The following is an 18,911-nucleotide window of genomic DNA, read 5'->3' as shown; positions in this document are numbered from 1 at the left end:
CCACGCTTTTAAAGGAGAAGATTCGCTATTTCTCGTACTATAGAGGGCCGGGGGGCTACTCCACAAGAATTGAAGAGATTTTTGATTCTCAAAAGCCTGGATAGCTAGTAAGATCCTACCCTCTTGCTCTATTGAATTTTGAGAGGATTGAGTACGAATTGGTGGCATGGTGAGTGGTTGAACTAAATAAGATCTAATTCATGGACGCGTTTTGGTTGGGGTGGCCGGCTCGCTTGTGAAATACGTTAGTAAACTGTGTTCTTACTTCTTCAGGATTGTATACGTGGCTCACCGAATGGTAAAGCGGACGAGGTAGCCTTTGTTGAGGTCTGCTCTTCGCAAATGTTTCTGTCAGAAGTCACATGACTTCTTTGTTTGCTCCCAGTACTTAGTTTAGTTAACCTGTAGATAGCTTCTCTCTCTAACAACGCATCCAGAGATCTCCAGTTTCATCTACAGCTTCATTTGTAGACTGAATAACATCTCTCTCAGTTTCATACCGCTGTGACTTGGCTTGAGCCTGAGCCAACGATCGAGAGCGAGGTACTGTTCTCCGGGGACCCTGGCGAAGAAGAACACGCGTCAAAGGATGGAGCCACCATGCCAGTAGCAGTGAACACGGGCTCCCCATAGAGGGCGACACTGGTAATTCTGATGATTCCCAGAGTATCTCGTAGATATTGGAATCTCCGTCTCATACATGTATGTGTCATTGCACGGAGGGGAGTAAAAGTTGGTCTCCGTTGCCGGCTTTTGCACAGATTTGGATGTCTTCGTATGTTATCGAGACGCCTGAAGAATTGCCTGATAAGTCCACGGAAAAAGCTGTTTGTGTTCTTTAGCAATTATCTTTCCTAGCAAGTGCGACATTTATCCGATGTTCGCGTAGAGAGACTATACACGTTTAGTCTACAACACCAATACCACGAATGAGACGCGTGGAAGTCGAAGAAGATCTACATGTTGATCATTTCGTACCATACCGTTGACATAATAACTGCCAAGGGAGATGGGGGCAGACTTGCAGACAAGAAGTGAGTGAACTACAAAGGGAAGGGTTCGAAAACGCTATTAACCGTAACTGTCTAGATTCTACGCGTGATTGTTTGAATAGTCAATAGATGCATCCGCGATCAATCGATGTACTGAAAATATAGAACTAAGGACGCATGGAACCCGTATATGTGATGGCGTTAAAGGGTGATAAATGATACAAGAATAAGCAAGAGCATCTATCTGGATGAATTCGCCGGGCTTGTGTATTGCAATGAAATGGCTGGAGTATATCTTGTTAGAAGGCTTCTACTTGCTCGACTACCCTCAGAATAAGAACGTAATCAATCATACAAAACTCTGTTCAGGAAGTCTCGGTTTACGGTGCTCAATGTTGAACCCAGAATGTAGCTTTCCTGTCAACGGCAATACATGGTGCATACTACCCATCTGAAGATGAAAGACATTCGCTTCGCAATGTACTCATGATGAGAACTGAGAAGAAACATAGCTTTCTCGTTATCTGACTCGAACAAATGAAGATTTCAGATCCATGACTTCCGGTGTGTACTTCATTCTAGCTGTGCAAATTTCACCATCGCTTATAAGCTAGCGTTAGTGTGGGTGGTAGGTAGTAAGCGTTTTTTTATGAAAGCCTGCCAGCGACACTCATGGTGACAAATAGGGCCAAAGGAACTATTGATTAGTTGCTTTTTTCGTGACCAATAGATGACACGAATCAGGATATCAGTTCTGATAGCAGTAACTCCATGTTATTCTTCCAGGTGTTTGACAAAAGAGAGTGAGTGACTGCGCTCTTGGGGATTTAAGAAGTATCCACGAGTCATGTATTCTAAATCAGATAGGTGAGCACAAGAATGGAAAGAAAAATACTTCAAGCGCCAGACAACCTCAGGCATGATATGCAAGTATTGAAAATCGTGATCAATCAAGCACAGACTGACATGCATAAGCTTCAATATTGGAAAGTATTACATCTCCATGAAGTACACAGTTCAGCCACATTGATAGTCTAGTCCAAGACCGGCGACTACATGCATGTTGAAAAAAAATTTTCAGTCTCGACTCAACATTCATTGCTCATATGTGCAGATGGCAAAGGGTGTGGCAGAGGTAGAAGTATGACAGGAACATTCGAAACAAAAAAAAAAAAATGCCAGCCAAAGCCAGATGAGATCAAGCGACATAAAAAAGAAATCAAAGAAATACCAGATCATATCAAGCGTACCAAGTCTACTGCAAGCCTGGATCTATGGCAAGGGTAACTGAGGTTGGGGGGTCGTAGAGCAAACATGGAAATTTTAGGATATCGAAGAAAGGGAAGGAAAAAAGTTTAGGCAGCGATCAGTCATACTGGAAGAGAACACTGATACTTTCACCGTGGTGCACACGGCGGATGGCCTGGGAATAGGTCAGTCCATGATGTGGAATAAATCAGACGCGTAGGACTCACCTCGCCGAAAACGTGGCCGACTTCCAGGACCTCGAGCTTTGGGCACCGGCGCAAGTGCTCAACTTGATCCACGCTGTTGGTCACAACGACCTTGTCAAGTGCACTAGCGTTGATGCGCTCGATGGCGTCGCCACTGAGGATACCATGAGTGACAAGGGCATATACCTGAGATGCACCTTCCTTCTTGAGCAACTTGGCAGCGCGAGTAATCGTATTCGAGGTATCCGCCAGATCATCAATCAGAATGGTTATCCGATCACGGACATCACCAACCAACATCATGGTGGCATTTTGGCGGTCAGTGATTTTGGTGGGGCGGCGCTCCTACGAAATTGTTAAGAGAACTCTAGAAAAATTCAGGCGCTCGATAAGCCTACCTTGTGGATCAGGGCAAATTCCATGCCCATTTGGTCAGCAATAGCCGTAGCGCGCTTAGCACCTCCGGCATCGGGGCTGACAATGACAGCCTGCTTGTAACTTGGGATGTTGCGCTGAATGTAGCTCTTCAGAAGAGGACGGCCGTAGAGGTTGTCGACTGGGATATCAAAGAATCCCTGGTACTGCGGGTCGTGCAAATCCATGGTGATGATGTGATCGGCGCCGGCGCAGGTAAGGAGGTCTGCCACCAGGGTGCCGGCCTGTGCAACCCACTGTTTGTAACCAGGACGCGGCTGGAAAGAATTGATCTTGGAGGAGCTGCTGCTCGTTGCGTCGTCGGTGCCGTTGGACAAGGACTTGAGAGAGTCCGCTGTGTCGCTGCGGGGCAGACCATTGCCCCGCCGCTTCACAGGGCTGCCAGTGCTGTCCTCAAGTTGAGCCTTAGCAAGGCTCCTCTGGAGGCTTTCCATTCCATTCATCAAGCCGAGGCCTTCAGTTTTCCCACCAGGAGCCGGGGTCGGAGGGGTGCTCTCGAATGTATAGCCATTGGCGGCTTTGCCCCCCACAGATGCTTTGACGAGAGGAGCGCCGGCCTTGTCGTAAGGAATGTCACTCTGGCGAGAGTAGGGGAAAAGAGGGAGGACAGCGGTGACTCGTCGGGCCGAGGCAGTCTTGCATGCGGAAATGGTGATGAGAAGCTCTAGCAGATGGTCGTTGACTTTTCCGCCGCCGGATTGAATAATGTAGACATCCTTTTCACGGACGGACTCTTGGATTTCAACTCGAGTCTCACCCACAGCGAATTTTGAGAGTAAAACCTCTGCGGGAGGAATTCCGAGAACACCGCAAATGCTCTGAGTCAACTGAGGGTGGGAGTTGCCTCCGATGACGACAAGATTGCGAACCATGTTGTTTGTGTTTATGAGTGTATGGCGAGGATTTGAAGTAGGAGGTCAAAGACAAGGGCTCCCAATCTGAAGGAAATCAGGTTTGGAGAGATCGGATGGAGGGGGAGGAAAATCTGGGGAGCGATCTCGGTGCCAAGGGAGTAAAAAATGAAGAGGGAAGAAAAGTATAGCGATTCTTGAAATTGTAGAGGACAAGTGCTACCTCATGTCGGAAGGAATAATTGAGACTTCGAGAGACAAAGACATGAAAAAAAAAAAAATTCCCGATGTGAGTCCCGCGATGGGAAAAAAGCCTCTTTGGAGTGGAGCGGATCTGTTGCTGATGCCTCAGGTGGCAAATGGCCCGGATCGGGTAAAGCGTATGGTCGTGACGAGGCCCCGCAGAAACCGTCCTTGAATTCCTTCTGGGCAGACAGGAACGCAGTGAATGGTCAGCAGGTTTACTGCTTTGGATTTCCAATTGTTCCCATCCGTAGATATACATGAGTTCTTCTCAAATCACCAGTCGCTGTGGAAATCTCGAAAGAAAAAAGACACATTTTCATGGCTCCTATGCTCCGGTCCCCGAGATGATAAGTACTAAAAAAAAAACATAAAAAAAGAGCTTGGCATAACTCTCCCACCGAGTGCAGTCTGCTCCGGGAATCCGTCATTCGCCCGTTCCAACCTCCCTATGACAGAGTTAGTATCACAGTCCCGGTAGACAAGTGCAGATTTTAGGCTCACAAGTCAAGTTGAACTCCGTTGCTCACTCCATAATCTTCCAGTGTAAGTTGATCTTTAAAAGGGCGTTCGCCTTGGCGTTTGAGAAGGATTTCGTGGGGTTCACGGCCGATTCGAGCTGCCACTTGGGCTTTGAATAGCTCTGCGTAAAAGGTTAACACACTGGTGGCGATCAACAATTGAAAAAAAAGAAGACGTACTAATCGGATCTGAGGCAAGACAGGGGATTGCAGCTTTGGTTCCCAGACGATCATTGACATGGACCACAATCATAGGTTCTGAGGATTGCGCAACGACCGGCTTCTTCTCCTTCTTCTCTTTCTTCGCTTTCTTTTCCCGGTCTTCGCGCGGCGCATCTCGATCGTCACGTTGTTGACCCCGGTCGCGGTCAGCATTTCTCGGTCTATCTCCATAGCGATCGCTCTCTCGGTCACGTCGTGGTGATCGTGGTCGATCTCGGTATCCACGTTCTAATCTGCGATCATCGCTGCGGAAATCGTCGGTGCGGCTTTTGTCTTTCCACCGAAAGCCTCCAGTCGTCTTTCTGGGGCGATCTCTATCGGTATTTTCTCTCGCACGTGGAGACCTGCTTCGTGACCGGTCGCCCATGACTGTGGATGGAGGACAGATGAAGTTGTGTGAGTGCCCGACAAGCCCAGATGTAATCCAAATGAAGCTGTGAGGCACGTGACAATATGTAGCTGCCAGTGGAGTCGGCTAATCCCAAATTAGATTAGCTTATTGGCTCACATCAGGAGCTCTCCTGTCCAAAGTACGCTTGTATCTCTATGCGCTTTTGATCTACCTCTTGAATAGACAGGCTGCAATGCAAACTATCAATTGATTCTGGCGCTTTTGCCTTTTTACCTGGCTCTCCACAGCCAAGATGGCGGGCCGACTAGAAGTTCAGCGTCCCTCTCCGACGACAGTCTCCTTCACGGTATCGAATGCACACCAACGATCGAGTTCCCCCGCTAGAATATTATTTGGTCTCCAAGTACTACTGCGTACAATTTTGTTTTTCTGTGTGATTGGCGTCGGCATTGCGCGCGTCCGACATTTCTTCTTCCAAGAAGATGGGAGGGTGATAAGCTGGCCAGCCGTTTGGTCTAGCCCGCTCGGATCCAAACTGTGTCGCTTGGTGGATTCACACAACCCTCTGGCAATTGCTGGGGTTTGTGCATTGGTTATATACGGTGTTTTCAAAAGAGGTTACATCGGTAGGTCGGGGGGGGGGAAGAGTTGGCTTAATGAGATCTGTGTATGGCTGATTATTCGACAGAGGAATCGCTCTTGGTTATTCGAGGCTTCGGAATCCAGACCTCGACATCGTCCTCGACGTATCTTTCCACTGCCTCAACGAGGTTCATTCCTACCACGCAAATCCAAGATATTGTGATTCACGAAGCCTTCAAGGGTTTCGAAGTCCGCTTCTATTTGGCGGTCATTGTTGAAGGCGAGTCCGATGCTCTGGTAGTCTTCCCGGTATGTGATATCACCAGCGTTATGTACTCATAATTAATATGGTGACTAGCATATGTTGCCCAAGCGAGAAATCTTAGAACAGGTTTGGAGAGGTTCTCGGCGGTGTCTTTACGACGCGAAGTCATGATATTACCACAACCTCTGCCTGGAGAGATCTTTCCATGTGCAAAAGCCAAAGCCTATCTTGCTTAACCCCAAGGTTCGATGCTCTATCAGCAAGTATGTACAACGAGATTCATTCCAGTGCTGTCCTTGCAGCTTCGCCCTTCGCTAGTCTTCGCTGCTTTGTGAGGAGTCCTTTGGCATTTTGAACTTCCACAGTCTGCATCTTGGACTTCTTGTCGACAGGGGTATATTTCCCGCCAACAATAGTGTCATTTCCACCATACCAGACCTTGGCACCTCTGTTTGCTTTCTTAGAATCTGCCGCATTTTGCCACTGGTTGTCAATGTCTTCCACGTTCTGGTTACCCTGGCTGACCGTCAAGTCCAGCAGAGCACCCGCCAGAATCTCATCTATCTTTCGCTTTCTCCAGACGGTCCACAGACTTTCAACGGTGCCCCGCATTCCGAACTTGCTATCACCCTTGGCGCTTCCCTTGCCCTTTACAGGGCTGTCACCAGCATAGATCCAGTTCAAGGAATCCAGGTGACTGCCAGACTCTAGGTCGGGGAAAATACAGTCCCAAAGAACCAGCGGAGCATCATCAGCCATCGAGTATGTCGGCTTTCGCGGATTCTTGGTAATGTCCAGCAGTTCAGGGACGATAGATGGGGACTCGAGTCCCTGTCCGACTAGGAACAAAATTGCAACCATGTGTCGCACCTGGTGCCACAAGAAGGCAGAACCGTGGAGGTTGAACGTGTATACCTGAGGAACATTTTGAGAAATCATATCGGGGGACAGCAAATCCGGGTCGGGCACACAACCCTCTTTGGCTTGGAATCCAGGTTGGCCAACATAGCCCACAGGGTTGACCTTGGCATTGACGGCTTCGATACTAGAGTGATGGATTATGCGTTCGAAATTATCAATCTGCTTGTTGGTGTCCAACTTGCAGAAATTTCGGAAATCATGTAGGCCCTCGAAATGCTTGGCTGCCTCTCGCATAGCCTCAATGTCTAGCCAGCCCTCGCGAAGCTCAGAGCGCGGACCATTGCCGTTCTGTGCACGGTTCTGGAACCCAACGGACCCAGGAGTTGGAGTGAACGCGGGGTTGGTGAAGAAGTACTTGTACCGACGTTCTCGGCAGGAGAAGCGGGCATCGAAACCAGGCGGCGGGTTAGGACACCACGCCAGAACCCTGATATCTTCCGGAAGCACCCTATTTAGAACATTGATATAGTTCATTTCATCGGCTACATCATCCCACTCCTTTTCAGTAGACACCGAGTCAACGTTCATCGCATCATCGCCCGCAGCGGGGGTCTTAGGCACGGGCCGTTGACTGCGGACCCGCAGTCCAATAACCTGCCCAAAAGCGCTCACGCCCTTATCCGTGCGACCTGCTTTAGAATAATCGCATCCATCCCAGTGAAGGTGGTAGGGACGCATTGGGACGCGCTCCTCTCTATCGGTTGGCTCCATATCAGAGGTGGTTTCGGGAGAGATGAGGCGTGTTCGCCGCAATGCCTTCCACAGAATCTCTTCAACGGTAGGCAGAGGTGTAGTATTTCCATTTGTATGTTCGAGTCCATTGTATGCCTGTCCCAAATATGCGAACTTGAGCGCAATGAACCGCGTCGAGTATTTGGAGGGGTCAAAAATGCGATCGGGTTTTGGAGGTTTCGGGGCTTTGACTGGCCGCGTCGGCGCAGGCACTGGGGTAGTGTCGCTATCTGGAGGAGAGTGGGGTCGCTTCTTAGAAGGATTGAAGGTCTCAGGGAGAGGGATCGCAGGCTCCTGGACGTCGGTGGAGATGGGCGCGGAAGAGGAACGGGGAGCTTGCGACAGCTCTTCGGTCGGCGCTGTAAATTCTGCCGTCTGAGATTTAAGCTGACGCTCTAGCTCTGTGATGCGCGCGATGAGGCTGGAGTTACTCCAGGCCGAATAGTCGGGTTGTCCCTTATTGCTGGTGTCCGCCATGGTTTGGGGCTTGAAAGTGCGAGGTTGGCACAAGTATCGGGCTTGCCTGAGGGCTTGGTGGAGGTTGTAATTCTGTGGAAAGAGTTTCGCGGACGGTTTCCACATACCACGTCAAGCGACCGAGGCTGAGATTGATTGGTGTGCACGTTCAGCCGGCGGGGAACGAATTTGAAAAAGTTCCGCGGAGGCGCTGTTTGGTGTAATTTGTGTATTGAATAGTTGTACGCAAGTGTAATTACATACACTCCAAGGTCAGACTTGAATGTATTCAATGTATGTAGCTGTAATACAACATTTTTTACAGTGATGCTGTACTCAAAGAGCTTTTTTGCATACTAATCCAGGCCACAAAGAGTTTCAAAGAGTATTAATGAAAGGGGTGCTAGGGCAGTAGGCACAATATAAATTGACTACCACGCTGGATTCGCCAAGCCTCGAACCCTGTCACCAAAGCTGATCACGTCTCTAATCCAAACACCTACAATTCTCTAAAGATATTGCGGTGAAATCATTCATATAGAATAGTCTGTATTCACAACGGAGAAAATTTTCTGCAAAAGACAGGTTGATTGACCGGACAAACGGTGAAAGTTGATCAAGACCTGGACAGTTGCACATAAATCGAATCAACAACCACTCTGACATGGCCGAGGCAGATCCATACCCGGAGAGTAACCACTCAGTCTCTCTACTTCTACTTGGAGATCCAGGATGTGGGAAATCAACATTCTTATCGTGAGTACCCGGTCGTCCCACGCCCCAGAAGCCAGCTGTCTGCAATCTCCAGATGGTCTACGGATATTGTTATATTGTTATATTGTTATACGGGGACATGCTAATTTGATCCAGTCGCCTGAAGAGTGGAAGACCACTCCCATCAGGGCCATCTAATACTGACGCAAATACCCTTGAACTATTACGAGATGGTGATCAGCCTTTCATCTACGACATCAGGTTCTCAAAAAAGACATTCACTTTAGAGCTTTACGACACATCCAACCCAAACCAGCACTGGACCAATCTTCGACCCGATGTCGCCGTTCTAGCCTATGATATTTCCAATCGAAACACACTTGCTGGACTAAAAGAGGTAAGTCTCATATATACATTCGGATTGATGATTACTTCGCGCTGAATCCCTATGTTTTTTTTAGTGGCGAAATGACATTACGCGCTACTTCCAATACGGTCATAGCGAGCGGCTTCCAGTGATGATGATAGGCCTGAAAAGGGATCTGCGGAGAGAAGGTGAGGGCATCATCTATCCACAAGAAGTGAGTGGCTATGAGCCGGAGTCTCGCGCCTTGAATTGACTAACTGGGCTGTCCAGGGCTATCGTATTGCACAGGAACTTCGTTGCGATAGATACGCCGAGTGTTCGGCTGTCACAGGCGAGCTGCTTGTAGAGACGTTTGAAGATCTTGCTAGATTGGCGGCAATGACGACGACTGAAAAAGGTGGTCAGTCTGAGGGCACCTCTTGCGTTGTTATGTGATTGTTTCTTGTTTCTACCCTGTTTCCCCATACCCCGTCATGTATATACCAGACGTGTCAGTGATCAATACATGTTTCCGGAGGACTAGGTCAGCACCTTGGTTTTCTCAGCGACCAGTTGATATAAATTTCAAATCCTTCTTGACCAACCAACCGAAGGGTCCAATGCATTTTGAAACATAGCAGCCTAGATGCTAGAGAAGAGACCTTCCATTAGACCGGGGAGTAGGTACTCTGCAGACAGACGATGTCCCAAGCGGAACTCTGACCTTTAAAGGTTGCGCGGATGCGATTGTTCCCAGAAAGTGCACGTATTTGGCAATACTATCAGTCTACAGCCAGGCACATACACTACAAAACCTACTAGATCTGATACCAAGCACAACCTTTTCAGATTACTAGAACACAAACAGGGAAAAACCAAGGTAACGATCAAGTCCACCTTGTGAATTGACAGCACAGGGCTTTCCCCCAGAAGCTTCATAAATTAAAGCGACTGGATCTCTTTCCCTCATAAGCGCCAGTCAATGATTGGCATGGCAATTCCTCCCCGATGCAAAGACATGGAAATAAAAAAAAGTGCTGGTATGATGAGACCACTGAAGCAAAAGATTGAAAGGTTCCCGGTGAAAGCTCGTTTTCTTCTGCTGTTTTTCAGTTTCTTTGGGTTTTTTTGAGAATTGCACACAGGGACTAGGATAGAAACGTCAAGGGAATTTGCGGGAGATTGTAATCCATTGGTGTGAATGGAGTAGATGGTGTATAAGAGAAAACATGAGCATTTCTTCGTTTCCCGTGCCTCAAGCGACCCAGAAAATCGTCACAATCATCCCGGATCACCAAACTTTTTATTGAGATCAACTTTCCCCCCTCTCAAAGACTATCCTCGTCACCGCGAAGCAATTTACCACTTGGCCTCACCAGCTGCGGGCTGAGCCTCAGCCCACTCGGTGGTGGGGGGAGCGGAGCTGGCGGCCCAGTCGGCACCCTCGGCATCCCAGCTGGTGGCACCGGCAGTAGCGGTGGCAGCGGAGGCAGCGAAGGCAGTACCGGGGTTACCAGCGCCGGGGGCGGAGGCATCCCAGTTCTCACCAGCGAAGCCGGACTCGATGGCACCGGCACCGATCTCCTCAGCACCAGCGACCTTGGCCTCATCAGCAATCTCCTTGTTCTCCTCGGCCTCGGGGTCGCGGTAGAAGTAGAGATCGACAACGGTGTCCCACTCGGTCTCACGGGTAGCGAGAGTACCGCGGAGACGAAGGACCTCACGGGCGAGCATCCACCAGACGAGACCGATGGCGTGGCGACCCTTGTTGTTGGTGGGGATGGCAACATCGACGAATTCGGTGGGGGAGTCAGTGTCGCAAAGGGCAATGACGGGGATGTTGACATAAGAAGCCTCCTTGATGGCCTGGGCATCAGTGCGAGGGTCGGTCACGATGATGAGACGGGGCTCCTTGAAAGAGCGGGTGATGTAGTTGGTGAAGTTACCGGGGGTGAAACGACCGGCAATGGCGGTGGCACCGGTGTGGGAGGCGAACTTCAGGACAGCACGCTGACCGTAGGGACGAGCGGAGATGACACAGACATCGGCGGGGTTGTCGATGGCGGCGATGATACGGGCAGCCAGGACGATCTTCTCCCTATTTCAGCGAAACATATGTTAGATACTATGCCAAGGACAGAAGTCGGTTTGCTTTCGCGCATACCAGGTCTTGCCAATGTTCAGGACGTTGACACCGTCGGCACGGAGCTTCCATAGGTAAGGCTCCATGTGCACCTGAAGGTTCTTGGAACCAAGGTGGCACTGAGCGGCAAGGAGCATCTCGATGTCCTGCGCGGTAGGGTTGAAAACCGGGGGGAGCTGGGAAGGGGCCATTTTGGGCGATTGATGGATTGATGAGTTGGGGGATCAATCGTCTGGCTCTTGTCGTGGTGATGGAGGGAAAAAGATCAAAGCCAAGCCGCAAAATTGTTGCATTCTCGCGATTCGGGATAATTTCGCTTGCGTGCGCTAGGGCTAGGGCTCCAGGGCCCGCTGGGGTATTGGTTATGTAATTCAGACAATTGGCACTCCTCTCACGTGATGCTGAATGCCTGGGGCAAAGAACATCCTGACTAAGGATTAGCGTAATGGACCTCCGGCCGCAAGATTTCCCGACGAAAGGTCGATGGAAAAGAGAAGTTGATCGTTGCAACAGACCCATCTACTTGCCAACTACGCCCACCATGCCTCCGCGCATTTCAGTTCAGTCCTCTCTCAAGGTATTGACCGGTATGCTAGTCTAGATCAGTCAAGTCAAGTGTTCAACTACCTCGGTGCTAATCAAGGCTCGTATAGGATCGACCTACGGATCTAGCCCGTTGTCCAATTCGATCAACACTTCTGTCAGAGCTGCCTCCAGCAAGGTCCAAATCCGGAGGAAACATGATCCATTCCTGATGGCCCAGGCGCGCCAGCGTAAGACAGCCAATATCTCCCGCCAGAAAGTCCTTGCGGAGGAACGGGAATCCTCGCTCGGAGACCCTGTCAAGAGCCAGCCGACACCATTTATCCTAGAGATGACAGCAATCCAAAGCAACTCACACATCCCATCATCCTTATCTGAGGATCTCAACTACTACTTGAAATCGACCGAGCTGGATGCCGCCCTCGACTTCTCCAAGGATTTGACCGCACCGCTTAAAAATCCCGATCGCAACGCAGCCGATCCTCAAGTTGAGAAGGAGGCAGTCAATCTGCACAACCAAGAGCATAGGAATGCCCAAGAAGCAATCAACCGGATTGTGAATCTGAACAATGGAAATACCAAGGACCGCGTGCGCCTCAACATTACAAAGTGCATCGAAACATTTGGGCGACACTACACAGACTCAATTCTCCCACCGAAGCCTTCGGCTGTGACCCATGAATCTTCCCCTGTTAATCCGGAACGTGCACCGCGTGTTGGACCCGATACCGGCTCTGCAGAGGTGCAAGCTGCGATCCTGACCGTAAAAATCATGAACCTCTCCCGACACCTCGAGACCGCCAACAAGGACAAACACAACAAGCGCAACATGCAACTACTTGTCCACAAGCGCCAGAAGCTGCTACAATATGTCCGCAAGAAGGAACGTGGAGGTCCCCGGTGGCAGAACCTGATGGGGACATTGGGATTGTCTGACGCCGCGTGGAAGGGAGAGATTGCTCTATGATGGGCAGTGTTTTAATAACTTATTGAGGTCTTGTGTTTCTCTACGCCCTTCTCCTCTTTTCGATTGGCTGGCTTTGAAAAAAAGTATCAGCGTGTTACCTTGTATCATCTATCTCGGAGCTAGCGAGGGGTACTTGTTGGTCCATGTCTCTATTTCCATGTTCCATCCATAGAGCATCTGTACAAATAGCTTTGTTTCTTTTCCCACATCTACTTTCACGCTGAAATGGTCCACATTGGCCAGCTTGCTATTGGGGGCTAAGTTCCTAAAAATTAAAGATTCCCTTGGATGATCGCTAACGTTTTTCAGTTCAGATGGCATCTCTCAATTAGGCTTTGGGCTATGGGCACTGATGTTAAGTACGTAAAAGCTTTGATTGATAGATTGTGATGGTAACATAGAGTAAAGATATTGATAGCACCCTTCAGAAAATGAATAGCACCCTTCAGAAAATGACCAATGGCGAAAGAATAGGCCCCGAAGCTACTTTAGGCTTATTGAAGAGGTGTTGGACTACGTAGTATAGGGAAGTTGTGTCTAATCTGAGACGAAACGAGGAGGGAAAAGCACAGACAAGGAAGGGTACAGGGTACCATGAATCAAGTCTGACAATAACCAAAAAAAAGTTATAGGAGCTTCAGACCACCACAGCCTATTGAGAAAATTGTCATGATAGTAGAGAAGAATGTCAATAATTGGAACAATAGTCCACGGGCCTCCCTTGCGAAAGCCCTGGAGGGAGAAACATGCATACAACTCATACCGCCCTGGGAGCAAACATATTGCCGGATCGCGTCTTCCGATTTTTGAAAAAGTGACATGGTTCGGTCAAAAATCCACCAGTTCCTTCCCCATTGATCGTTTGGTCGCGTCTAACAACCGTGTTGTTTACATCTCGCCTTTACTTCTTCTTCTCTTCTCTTCTGATTTTCTCCTCATCACCCGCAAAGTTATCATCCAAAGCACTGCCTTTGGATATCTCTCACCAGAGTCTTTGTGATCGACTTTACCAAATCGGTTAGAATCTACATATGTAGCTACGTTGCCTTTGAAAATCGCTGACTGATCTATTACAATTTATTAAGACCTTACTCACCTGCCCCTCACCACAACCCCCTCGCCACCAACCCCCCTCCTCCTCATCTTGCGCGTTTCGCCGAGATGAGACTGCGGTCGAACCACGTTCTTCCGCCAATCTCGGAGTATGTCCCACGCCGCCGGCGCACGACGCGAAGTGCGTCGGCGGCTGCGACGGAGACTGCTCCCGAGACCGCGCCCGATGTGGCGCAAGAGACTGTGTCCGAGACACAGTCCGCTGCAGAGAAGCCCGCTCCAAAGCGGAAGCCAGCCAAGAGAGGCGGCCGCAAGAAGGTCAGTTCAGAAACTAGACTTCACAATACTTCATAACTAACTCATGTTTCTAGAAGCCCGCGGCAAAGGGCAAGAATGCCGCTGCCCCCACTGGGGAGCCTGAGGACGCCGAAGCCCAGGCCGAGTCCCAGGAAGACCCCGTTGCGCTTATCCCGTCAGTGGAGCAACCTGACACCCGTACGTTGCCCCCAAAGCCCCTCCGGGACCCCCCGCGCATGTTCAGAGGACATATTATCACGGCCTTCAAATGGGGCAGTGCCAGCGAACTCCTGAAAAAGGAGCCTGAGCCAACTCCATCCCCACCACAGACCCCCGTGATGCACTATGCCTGGCCGCCTGGAAGATTCTATGATAAATTTAGCCGAATCCCTTGGTCACTCCCATGGTCCCCACCATCTCCCTGGAGGGACTGGCCTCGCAGACCCCCTGTCATCAATACCCTGGATGAATCCCCGCTGACCCCCACGGAAGAGCCCAGTAGGAAACGGAACCGATTGTCCGAAGACGAGCCCTCGCCGTCAAAACGTCACAAGTTGGCACTTAGAACTCCAACCGGCTTCGAAAACCGTCCTCGTGGCAGCTCTCGTAGAACTTATGCGGATCGCGCGCGGCGACGCGAAGCGGAAAGGGATGGACGAATTGATCGCACCATTTACCGTTTCCCGCAGCTCTTGGCTCAGCAGGGAGAAGATGCAAGATCTGGCAGTTCGACCCTTTCGGCCTCTAATGCAAACGAAGAGACCGCACCCCATGATAATCGCATCGTTCCATTATCTTCATTACCTTCTGAACTTCCACCTAGTCAAACTCAAAATCGAAACCGACCTGGTTGGCGACAATGGATCTTCAACTCAGTGACTGGTCTTTGGGGACGAGGCAATGTGCTCCCCCACACTGCAGAAGTCCCACAAGGCAGGTGCCCCTTGTGCCATGGTGTATATATTCCAAGTGGCTAACATGGCGATTCTAGTGGCTGAACCTCAACATCCAATGGGGAATGAATATTCTTCTGTCACCACACCCTCCTCAGCTCCCCCTCCTAAGTCCTCCTTAATGTTGTCGAGAAGTTTCGAATCTCCCACTCCGCGTCCACGTGTTGCGGTGCCAAACTCGCGTCTGACAGCCAGCGCACGCGCTCCACGAGTTGACAGAAATCGATATTCCTATGATCTGTTCCCACGGGGTTTCGACCCCGAACTGCTCGCGCGCATGCGTGCCGGGAAGTCGGATCCTGCGGATATCGAACCTGTAACTTCGGAAGAGCAAGTTCGCGCAATCTACGAGAAAGAATCGAAGAAGCGCAAGCGATCCCCGTCACCCGATGTCATTCCACACCCTCCAGGATGTAGTTATGGGTTCGACCCAGATTACTTTATCTACGATGAGGATGATGAGGACTTGCTCACAGGCGAGCAGGAACTCGAAGATACTACGATTAAACAGGCTACTGTCTGCGATGTATTGAACGAGGAACATGTTTCCAAGAGTGTGCGCCAGGATACTACGGCTAAACAGGTCACAGTCAGCGATGTACCTGAAGAGGGGCATGTCTCCAAGCGTGTACGCCAAGAAACTACGACCAAACGAGCTGCACCCAGCGATGAACCGGAAGAGGAGCATGTCTCCAAGAGTGTTCAATCTGAGGATATCCACCTGGAAAGCTTCAATGACCAGGGCGCATCACAGCCCATCGAATATTCTAGCGACGAACTCCGCAAGGCCCGTAAGCAAGCGGAGCAGTACAAGCCGAAGACCCCCAGTCGTCTTCGAGCGGCCCATCGTTTCTCGGGCAGCTGTAACTCGTTCATTGACGAGGACGTCCTCCGTCGCCGCAAGATGAGAAAAACTTCACTGGCTACAGCATGCCCCACTGGTGATCTGAGCCAGATCATCTGGCCGGAGACTGAATCTTGGGTTGAGTGCTTTGGCTGGCACGACCCTAACCTTGACAAGTACCGGAAGCGCGCATACCCCATTTGCCATAAATTCCCCACCCCGGAGTCATTTATTGATCACCAGCATGGGGTCTTCATGAGCCGGCTTGCTACTCGGCGTGCCGCCCAGTGAAAGAAACTTGAAAAAAAAAAACCTCTCACTGGCCACGGCATGCCCTACAGACTGTCTGAACCATATCATCTGGCCTGTGACTGAATCTTGTGAAAGACCTCCTGAAATATGCTTTCGACTACATTCTCAAACACTCTCTGAGAGACCTTCTGAAATACCCGAAAAAGGAAAGAAAAAAAAACAAGAAAAAAGAAAAACATTGGACTTAATCCAGGGTATCTCTGGCCCGCTTTTCTAGGCTTGGGCCGGGGTTTGAAACCCCTTCTGTACGTTCCAGTGTGACTCGTCTGGACCGCCTTGGATCTCCTGATGGATCGATCCACGCATGGGCCTAGGAGTCGATGTTTGGTTTTTTGGGGCGTTTTTCCCCTTTTTTTGCTGCTCTTTAGCGCATTGTCATGAGTGAATATTAGCGTTGTTAGGTAATATTTGAATGGAATGCTTAGCTTCCACTGCAAGTCAATTGAGTACAGTAGCAATTGGAGTAGCGCTGGAGAATTAAACACAATGTGGTAATGGATATCTACTATGCTTCCATGGTGTTTTCCGACTAGTCAAAGCCCTTGAATTCATCGCCCTTGGCTTCCTCCGCCTTGCTAGCTTGGTTCAACAACCGCTGCTGCTCATTCTTAGCACGAATCTCTTCTAGCATGCGCTCCGTTTCAAGAGCCTTCTGCTTCTGATCCTCTGGCAATTGCTCCCATCTCTCCTTCTCCTTCCGTGCTTTCTTGAACTCCTTCTTCTTGAGCTTCTTATCCCGTTCTTCGGTCTTCTGACTCCAAGCCACACTTTCCGTAGCACGGCGCTTGTTAGATCCCTGCTCAGTACCTTGTGAATTAGCAGCCTCCGCCATAGCCTCCTTGCGGCGCTTTTCTTGCTGCTTATCCTTGTATGTGTAATTGGACCACTCAAGTTTAATGCCCAAAGTCCGATCCCCTTCAAAGGAGCGAGCTTCAGGCATCTTCGGCAGCTTGAGGAGTCCCCATGCTTTGCCGAGAGCTTCCCAGTCCAGATCCGCAACTCGGAAGATACTGCTTGCTTGGTGCTTGCTGTAACTGCGCAGCCAGCTGACGAATGCCTTCTGGCCCTTGTCGTGCATAGCGCGGTCTTTCAACACCGCTTTGCGGACTTTGTCTATCGCCGCTGTGGCCTGTTCGTCGGTGAACTCAGGTAGGTTATATGGCGCAACGGGTGTTTTGCGGATTTCCAGAAACGATACGTAGTCCTCTTCGCGACCTGGGTGGACGAGGACGATGCTGAGGCCTCGACGGCCGGCACGACCGGCACGACCGCATCTGTGAATGAAGGTTTTGGGGTCGGAAGGTGGGTCGATTTGGACTACTAGATCGACGGAAGGGATGTCGAGACCGCGAGCAGCGACATCGGTGGTGAGGAGGATGGATGGGGTTGTGGAGGTGGTGAAGCGGTTGAAGTTCTTTTGGCGGACGTTGGCTTGGTGTTTTCCGTGTAGTGGAACTAGCACGAATTCGTCTCCTAAGATTATGGGTAGTATTGTGGCGAGATAGTCGACGCTGGAGCATGTCGATACGAAGAAGATGGTTTTTTGGGGTGTGGGCTGGACCGTGGAAAGGATTTGCTTCAGAATGGCGTATTTGTGAAGTGGAGAGGTTGTCAAGTAGGTCATTTGCAGACTATTCAGTGGTTAGATCGGGTGCTGCTTGGATTTGGAGAGTAAGATCAAAAGATATACCTCGCTGGAGTGCGCTTTTCTTCAACGCCAGCTCCTCTGACCTTGACGGCAATTTTGACGGGATTTCGTAGACCAAGTCGGACGATCTGATCAACAGCCTCACTGATGCTGGCACTGAACAATCCTGTACGCCGCTGCTTAGGTAGCCGGCCCAGGATCTTCTGCAGGTCGTCCTTAAATCCAAGATCAAGAAGTCTGTCGGCCTCGTCCAGGACAAGCATTTCAAAGGATGCCTGGGGGCAGTGAACGTGAGGCGACGAAAGCAGCTCCAACAATCTTCCGGGTGTAGAAACTAATACATTAGGCGAATTTTTAAGGAAAAGTTTCAAATCTTCTGCCGGAGATGTCCCACCGCCCAGGAGAAGTTGTGGTACAACTTTCAATGTTGATGAAGAGGTTTTCGCACGAGGAGCACCCTCTTCAGCCGGTTTGATGGCTGCGGCCGATGCTGGGTGGAACTCCAAAAGTGAGAGAAGAACTTGGTGGATTTGTGAGGCCAATTCTCTGATATCTCAATATTAGCAACGAGCTCTGCAGATCTGGATTTGCGCATTTAACCCACCTTGTTGGAGAAATGACAATGGCTCCAACATGATGTTTCTTAAGAGGCTGATCAAGGCGAAGAAGCTTTTCCACAATTGGAATTAAGAATGACAATGTCTTTCCACTTCCAGTGACAGCTTCTACCACCACATCTTTGTGTTGCATAAACAGAGGAATGGCCGAGGCCTGGACTGGAGTCATGCGCGTGAAGCCCATTGAGGCCACCGCGTCGAGGGTCCATTCTGACAGCGGGGGCGTGAGAGCATCCCACGCTCTTGAAGACGACTTGGGAGGCATTTAATAATTCCAACGGACACTGAGTCGTCAAATTGCTTGACGAGTCGCCATCGCAAAAATAAGAAAAATTATCCGTTATCGATAAGATACGAAACACGTGACCGCGGCTGTGGTCGGCAACTGAGATCGTGTTCTGCATTTTCCCTCGACTTAGTCTTACTATATTTACTATACTTTCATTTA

At 49.9% G+C, this 18,911-nt stretch overlaps 9 protein-coding genes across 9 annotated transcripts; 4 read left to right on the top strand and 5 right to left on the bottom strand.

The window, feature by feature from the left end:
* Window positions 1–2,358: 2,358 nt before the first annotated feature.
* Pdw03_2232 (Ribose-phosphate pyrophosphokinase) lies at window positions 2,359–3,753 on the bottom strand (the record flags this gene model as incomplete). The annotated part of the gene is made up of 3 exons (XM_014681361.1): window positions 2,359–2,415; window positions 2,468–2,791; window positions 2,845–3,753. The coding sequence occupies 3 exons, from the start codon at window positions 3,751–3,753 to the stop codon at window positions 2,359–2,361; spliced, it is 1,290 nt and encodes a 429-aa protein (XP_014536847.1).
* A 649-nt stretch (window positions 3,754–4,402) lies between these two features.
* Pdw03_2231 (Ubiquitin-like modifier HUB1) lies at window positions 4,403–5,085 on the bottom strand (the record flags this gene model as incomplete). Its single annotated transcript, XM_014681360.1, has 3 exons — window positions 4,403–4,424; window positions 4,480–4,618; window positions 4,677–5,085. The coding sequence occupies 3 exons, from the start codon at window positions 5,083–5,085 to the stop codon at window positions 4,403–4,405; spliced, it is 570 nt and encodes a 189-aa protein (XP_014536846.1).
* A 277-nt stretch (window positions 5,086–5,362) lies between these two features.
* Window positions 5,363–6,088, top strand: Pdw03_2230 (GPI-GlcNAc transferase complex, PIG-H component; the record flags this gene model as incomplete). The annotated part of the gene is made up of 3 exons (XM_014681359.2): window positions 5,363–5,696; window positions 5,759–5,961; window positions 6,011–6,088. 3 exons carry the CDS (start codon window positions 5,363–5,365, stop codon window positions 6,086–6,088), a joined length of 615 nt encoding a protein of 204 aa, XP_014536845.2.
* A 108-nt stretch (window positions 6,089–6,196) lies between these two features.
* Window positions 6,197–8,047, bottom strand: Pdw03_2229 (Pseudouridylate synthase 3; the record flags this gene model as incomplete). The annotated part of the gene is made up of 1 exon (XM_014681358.1): window positions 6,197–8,047. The coding sequence occupies one exon, from the start codon at window positions 8,045–8,047 to the stop codon at window positions 6,197–6,199; it is 1,851 nt and encodes a 616-aa protein (XP_014536844.1).
* Window positions 8,048–8,690: 643 nt separating this feature from the next.
* Window positions 8,691–9,542, top strand: Pdw03_2228 (Rho-like small GTPase, putative; the record flags this gene model as incomplete). Its single annotated transcript, XM_066100121.1, has 4 exons — window positions 8,691–8,782; window positions 8,897–9,137; window positions 9,202–9,321; window positions 9,378–9,542. The coding sequence occupies 4 exons, from the start codon at window positions 8,691–8,693 to the stop codon at window positions 9,540–9,542; spliced, it is 618 nt and encodes a 205-aa protein (XP_065957848.1).
* Window positions 9,543–10,445: 903 nt separating this feature from the next.
* Pdw03_2227 (40S ribosomal protein uS2) lies at window positions 10,446–11,420 on the bottom strand (the record flags this gene model as incomplete). The annotated part of the gene is made up of 2 exons (XM_014681356.1): window positions 10,446–11,184; window positions 11,251–11,420. The coding sequence occupies 2 exons, from the start codon at window positions 11,418–11,420 to the stop codon at window positions 10,446–10,448; spliced, it is 909 nt and encodes a 302-aa protein (XP_014536842.1).
* A 350-nt stretch (window positions 11,421–11,770) lies between these two features.
* Pdw03_2226 (mitochondrial 37S ribosomal protein uS15m) lies at window positions 11,771–12,739 on the top strand (the record flags this gene model as incomplete). Its single annotated transcript, XM_014681355.1, has 2 exons — window positions 11,771–11,816; window positions 11,883–12,739. The coding sequence occupies 2 exons, from the start codon at window positions 11,771–11,773 to the stop codon at window positions 12,737–12,739; spliced, it is 903 nt and encodes a 300-aa protein (XP_014536841.1).
* Window positions 12,740–13,900: 1,161 nt separating this feature from the next.
* Window positions 13,901–16,177, top strand: Pdw03_2225 (uncharacterized protein; the record flags this gene model as incomplete). Its single annotated transcript, XM_066100120.1, has 4 exons — window positions 13,901–14,110; window positions 14,164–14,287; window positions 14,582–15,022; window positions 15,081–16,177. The coding sequence occupies 4 exons, from the start codon at window positions 13,901–13,903 to the stop codon at window positions 16,175–16,177; spliced, it is 1,872 nt and encodes a 623-aa protein (XP_065957847.1).
* A 550-nt stretch (window positions 16,178–16,727) lies between these two features.
* On the bottom strand, window positions 16,728–18,728 carry Pdw03_2224 (DEAD/DEAH box helicase (Sbp4), putative; the record flags this gene model as incomplete). The annotated part of the gene is made up of 3 exons (XM_014681353.1): window positions 16,728–17,829; window positions 17,889–18,392; window positions 18,451–18,728. The coding sequence occupies 3 exons, from the start codon at window positions 18,726–18,728 to the stop codon at window positions 16,728–16,730; spliced, it is 1,884 nt and encodes a 627-aa protein (XP_014536839.1).
* Between the last annotated feature and the right edge of the window lie 183 nt (window positions 18,729–18,911).

Source organism: Penicillium digitatum, chromosome 5, assembly GCF_016767815.1.
Source record: "Penicillium digitatum chromosome 5, complete sequence".
NCBI lineage: Eukaryota > Fungi > Ascomycota > Eurotiomycetes > Eurotiales > Aspergillaceae > Penicillium > Penicillium digitatum.
Note: the sequence above shows the minus strand (reverse complement) of the source record. Positions and strands in the feature narration are given on the sequence as shown.